The sequence below is a fragment of the Nothoprocta perdicaria genome, unplaced genomic scaffold (assembly GCF_003342845.1).
Source record: "Nothoprocta perdicaria isolate Ctin4 unplaced genomic scaffold, notPer1 scaffold_372, whole genome shotgun sequence".
Classification (NCBI taxonomy): domain Eukaryota; kingdom Metazoa; phylum Chordata; class Aves; order Tinamiformes; family Tinamidae; genus Nothoprocta; species Nothoprocta perdicaria.
The window spans coordinates 381916-387443 of record NW_020455613.1 but is presented as its reverse complement, the minus strand read 5'-3'; the positions used below and the strand labels follow the sequence as shown (position 1 = coordinate 387443).

The 5528-nt window shown below is 67.0% G+C and overlaps 2 protein-coding genes across 2 annotated transcripts in view; both read right to left on the bottom strand.

Annotated features, from left to right (window-relative positions):
* ZNF385C (zinc finger protein 385C) overlaps positions 1 to 2540 on the bottom strand; it is a 6815-nt gene extending 4275 nt beyond the window's left edge. Inside the window, exons 1-2 of the mRNA XM_026044604.1 lie at positions 2474 to 2540; positions 1416 to 1558 (exon numbers count right to left, since the gene is read on the bottom strand). Coding sequence (XP_025900389.1) covers positions 1416 to 1558; positions 2474 to 2540 — 210 coding nt within the window. The remainder of the gene's footprint in view (positions 1 to 1415; positions 1559 to 2473) is intronic.
* Positions 2541 to 4381: 1841 nt separating this feature from the next.
* The window catches only part of CUNH17orf113 (chromosome unknown C17orf113 homolog), a 3450-nt gene continuing 2303 nt past the window's right edge, over positions 4382 to 5528 (bottom strand). The window contains exon 3 of the mRNA XM_026044603.1: positions 4382 to 5527. Coding sequence (XP_025900388.1) covers positions 4566 to 5527 — 962 coding nt within the window. The 3' untranslated portion in view covers positions 4382 to 4565. The remainder of the gene's footprint in view (position 5528) is intronic.

Below are 5528 nucleotides of genomic sequence, written 5' to 3'. Positions count from 1 at the left end.
CGCTCGCGCCGCGGCCCGGCTCGCGGTGCGCGTGGCGCCCGGCCCGCCGCCCTCCTCCGCGACGGCTGCAAACCCGCTTGAAAAGCCAGGCTTGTCCCAAGCCAAAAGCGGCGCGGAGAGGTGAGGGGCACAAGGAGCCTTGTGTGCACGGCGCGCTCCACAACGGGCGCTTTGTTCGGCGCCCAGCGCCGCGGGGTCTCTTATCAGCGTCCTGCTGTCAGCGGAGCCGGGCCCGGTGGCCGCCGCTATCTGGGCAGCTTTGGAGCTGCCGGGCAGGTGCATCCGTGGGGGAATGTGCTGCCAGGGCAGCCCCGCTGCCCTCATCCCGCCAGAGCGGCAGGAGGGCACGGCACCGGCGCCGCGCTACAGCCCATGGCTCGCTTAGGAGCCCCGGAAATATGCTATGCATTATACACACACATATATATATGTATGTATATACACACATACATAAAAAGCCCTGCTTATTCCCCCCCGGGCGCAGCCTGGCCTCACCTTTCTGTTCTTACTGACTCGGATGTCTTGCCTCGTCCCTGGGTTTTCCTACTACTATAAATAGAGCCCCGAGCACGGAGCCTCCGGCAGCCGCCGGGAACGGGAATTTGCAAGGACAGGAATCAGCTTGGATCGTGTCTCCTGCCGGGGCGTTGCAGGATGCTGCGACACCCCGGGGCTCCGCAGCAGCCCCGGGGCTGCAAAGCGTCCGCCCGGCACGGGAGGGTCTCCCTGCCCTGTCCTGGCTGTAGATGCCGGGAGCGCCGCGCTTGCCGAAATGCCAACGCCGAGGGCTCCGTGGTGGCCGCAGTGGGCACCGGCGCGGAGGGGACCTCGCGGCACCTGCACCCTGTGCACGGCAAAGCAGCAGCCAGCGCCGGGGCACATGTGCAACCTGGGCGGCTCAAGGGCTTAGTGCGATCCCGACCCCGGAGGCGCGTGGCCGACGGCACCAAGCAGGGATTAGCTCCCAACACAAGGGATCCATTTCGCAATTTCTTTTCTGCTTTTTTTCCCCCAAAAAGCAACACAGCTCGGCAAGCACGTGCAGGGCAGGGCTGGCAGCACGAGCTGCTGGCTCCCGTCACCGCAAAGAGGGGCAGAGAGCACGAGGGGTAGCGCTAAGGGCACCAATCCCTCCTCTCCAGGGCTGCCGCTTGTTAGCACGGGCAGAGCCAGCCTAAAGCCGGGATTGCAGGGAGCTTAGAGGGGCTCGATGGCTGAATCCCCTGGAGCTGCAGCAGGAATTCGGTACTTAGCGTCCGCAGCCGCCTTTGAAGATCCCCACGAGGGCAGCTTGGCCGCAGAGCAGCGCAGGGCTTTCCTAAAGCTAACGAGCGTCCCCCCCCCCGAGCGGCCTCGTTAGGCGGGCGCAGAGCCCGGCTCCTGCCAAGCACCTCGTTGCCTCAGGTGCCACTCACCGCGTTGAAGTTGGGGAAGAGGTTGAGCGGCGACGTCCCGTTGAGGCGGAAGGTCAGGAAGTGCTTGATGTCCAGCGGGGTGTGGAGCGGGCGGCCCGGGATGGGAAGCGAGGCCAGGAGGGGGCTGCTGTGCCCGGCGGGACCTGCGCGGGGGACAGCAGAGCTTGAGCTCGGCACACCCCCAAAGCCCCGCTTTGTGCTCCAAACCTACTAGTCGCGCGCAGCACCTGCACGCGGACACCAACGCGCGCCCGACGCGCTTGAGAAGGGCTCTGCGGCGCCCGCAGCCCCGGGCCGGTGCCCCCGGCTCCCGTGGGTGCTGCCCCCCACCCAGCGCTGCTATTTTGGGTGGAAAGCGGCGGGCTCCCCCCCGGCAGCGCTGCCGGAGCCGCCCCCGCGCCGGCAGCCGCGCTGCAGCCTCCCCCGCGCGCTAATTGCCAGCTCCGGGGTGCCACCCAAAAATAGCCCCGAGTTAATAATAGTTTTCTTTAAATAAGAGTAAGCGGCCCCCGAGGAGCGCGGCCCCGGCAGGACGGTGCCAGCCCCGGGCATCGCCCCGGCCCCGCGCGGGGCACTGAGAGCGGCCCGACCGAGCGTGGCGGGATGCAGCCCGCGCACAACGTCACCCTTGCCTTGTCCCTTTGTCCCCTTCGCGTGAAGGGAACGCAGGAGCTGGCGGGGGGAACATCTGAAAGGGAAGCGGGGGGCGCGCAGCCCCGCGGGCCCGGACGACCTCTTCTGCGCCAGCGCGCGGGCGCCGCGCCAGCCCGGCGGCACCGGCCGCGAGTCGCTGCCGGCTCCGGGCGCACAAGCGCATCTTGCTTCGCCAGGCGTGCGCTGATCGAATTAATTCCAAAGTCACCCAGGAGGGAGAGCTGCAAAACGGCTCGGAAATAAATAAATAAACAAGGCAGGGTCGAGGAAGGCTGCAGAAGCGAGCAGGGGAATAAATAGCAAATAAAAGGGTGAGCGCAGCCTCACGGGTGTGCCAGGGCGCAGAGCGGCGGCTGCAGCAGCCGGGCACAGCAGGGCCCCGCAAGGAGCCTGAGCGCGGTCACGCAGCCCGCGCATCCCTTTGCCCTTGGCCACCAGCTCCCGTCCCTTCTCCAGCCACGAGAACCGCATTAAAGCTAACGAGGGGCAGCAGGACGAGGAGCTGCGACTGACGCAGCTCGGAGCCAAGGGGAGCGCGCGGGTGAGGGGGGCCGCGGGAACAGCGCCCGGGTGGCGGGTGTCCCCCGCCGCATCCCGGGCACCTTGGCCAAGGTCACACCGTGGCACCGCTTCCTGCCGCGGCCGCCGTTGCTGCGGGCTGGATTCCGGCAGCAGCTGCGGGCCGTATTTTTAGGCTTTAATTAGGCACCCAATTAAGGGGCTTTGCTGTGGCAGTCCTGGGTAGGGTGACATGACCTTAGCGGCGGGCCCCGGCCGGGGTGTCCGGGCGCATCACTTTGTCCCCCACTTTGCTCCCAGGCTCCCTGCAAGGCAGCCCTGGCAGCGCAGGGGCTGCAGCGCCGGCACGGCGGCCTCGTGCCACAGCCCGGCTCCTGGGCACGCACCGGGGCTCCCCGCACCCACCGGGGCTCTCTCCCCTTCCATAGCCAGGGCGGCATCTCCTCCAGCCCGGCACGGAGGGAACTGGCTCCTGCTCCAGCCTGGACCTGCTGTGCGGGACCCCAATGGCTGCAGCTCCTGCAGGGAGCAGCGTCCAGCTCGGTAAATCCTCCCCTTGCAGCTCCAAGAATCCAGCACCTCCTCCTGGGCTGCACGGAGGGAAGCGGCGGCGCTGAGGTCACCCTCACGCGGATGGCACCACGCTCACGGTGCCCACGAGGCAGGCGGCACCGCGCGGGACGGGGGCAAGGGCTGGTGCCGGGCGCCTGCCAGGAGCCCCCGAGACCTGTCGGGGCTTTGGCCGCCGCAGGACAAGTGCGTCGCCGCAGCGGCCGAGCGCACTCGGGTGCATCCGTGCCCGGGCACCGAGGCAGGGAGCTGCGGCAGAGCCACGCCACGCAGGTTGAATCCTGGCCACCCTGCAGACTTACCCCAGCGTCTCGGCCGGGACACGGCTCAGCACGGCCGGCAGCTTCTCCGCGACCGACAGAACAAGGCGACGGCACCACAAGCCGGTGATGGAGCGGAGGGGAGCCCGGCACACGGGACGCAGGCTCCATCGGGAGCCCCGGCTGCGGGCGCGCGAGAAGGACACGACGCGCCAAGGCTCAGCTTTCCTCTTTATTGCACCTTGCGATCAGGGCAAAGCGGCTTCCTCCTCACCCGAGAGCAGAGCATGCAGCACCCACGGGTGCCCACGCAGGAGACGTGCCAGGCAACACCCCCGGCTTCTCCTCTGCACGGGCGGCAATGCTTCAAGGGGGAAAAACAAGCCAGGAAAGCCCTAAACTAGACAGCACTCCAGCTCGTCCCATAAGGCAGCATTAAAACGCTTGCTTTGGTTGCAAAACTGTGGAGGGAGCTTAGGTGCACGCTGCTGTTCCGAAAAGAGAAGGAATTCACTTGTTTTTTGGACCCCTGCTTATAATTTATTCTGTCATTGCAAAAAAAGAGAAGTCCTTTTAGATATCTTTACACTTTAAACACTAGGAAAGTTAAGATAAATCTCTTATATATATTTATGTATATATTTATATATGTACATACACATATATACACAAAGATGCATTTAGGAGTTACCATTTCCTCGGTCACTACGATGCCGTTCCCTAGAGGACTCGCTGTTGAGATGATCAAGACTTGGATCCAGCGCTAAAAACACTCGGTGCTGCGTGCAGGGACTAGCAAGGAGCCGCCTCCGGGCGCCCACGGCTCCGCCGGCCAGCTCGGGACCTGGCACCGTCCCTGCCCTCCTTCCCCAGCCTTGGAGGGGACCGAACGCGGCTATTTCTGCCGAGTGTGAAGTGAAGGCGGCCGGGTGCCGCAGTGCCGAGGCCCCGTCCCAGCCTCGCTCCTGGATTCACTCTCATCTCCCCTCAGGAAAGCTCCTTGGGAAAGTGCACAACGCAGGGAAGCTCCTGCCGGGGCTCTTGGCTCTGGCCAACGGAGACGCGTGATCCGGGGGCAAAGGGAGAGGGAAGGAGCCCGTTGCTTCATCCCTGGAGCGCCGGGGCTCTCCGGCCTCGGCGGCGCCGCTCACTTCACCTGCGCCGCGAGGCAGCCGGACTCCCGCATGCCCTCGTAGTACTCGACGGCCAACGCAAAGTCAAACTCGTTGACGGGCGGCCCGTCGACGGCGATCTGCACGAGGTCGGAGAGCCCGTCGTCCGCGGCGCAGCACGGCCGCCCCCGCGCCAGCAGCTCCCGGGCCCGGCTCAGCTTGGCGGCCAGCCCGGAGCCCAGCGGCAAGGCCAGCGCCACGGCGGCCAGGACGGCGAAGTCCGGAAAGAGCTCGTGCATCTCGGAGCTGCCGCACGCCAGCTTGGCGCAGAGCTCCTTGAAGGAGAGCGGCCCGAGGCTGAGCACGACGCGCTTGAAGAGCGGGAAGTCGCCGCGCGCACGCTCGCTCTGCACCACGCGCGAGTACGTCCGCAGCAGGAAGTCCAGCTCGCCCACGCCGTAGGCGCCCACCTCCTCCAGCGCGCGAGGGTAGCGCCTGGGGTTGAAGATGGCCGAGAAGGAGCTGAGGGCCTCCAGGAGGCCGCCGGGGAAGCTCTCGAGGAGGCCGCCGCGCGCGCTCTCCAGGTAGCTCTCCTTGAGGCGCTCGAAGCGCTTGCGGTGCGCCGGGGAGCTCTGCTCCAGCTGCACGCCGCGGTAGCGCGGGCGGCCGTCGCGCGCCGCGCTCAGGAAGGCGCCGAGGTGGCGCCCGCCCGCGTCCCTCTGCGCCCGCAGCGCCGCCGCCGCCGCCGCCACCGCGGGCGCCAGCAGGGCCGGGTCCGAGTCCTCGCCGTGGAAGAAGCCGCGGAGCTTCTGGAAGACGGGCAGGGCGTCCAGGAGGGTCTTGGTGAAGGCCACGAACTGGAAGCTCTTGAGCTCCCGGCAGAGGCGCAGCAGCAGGGCGGACCGCGCGGCCTCGCGCTCCAGCAGCGGCACGAGCGCGGGCCACGCGGCGTCCAGCGCCTCCACGGCGGGCAGCAGCGATGCCCAGCGCACGGCGCG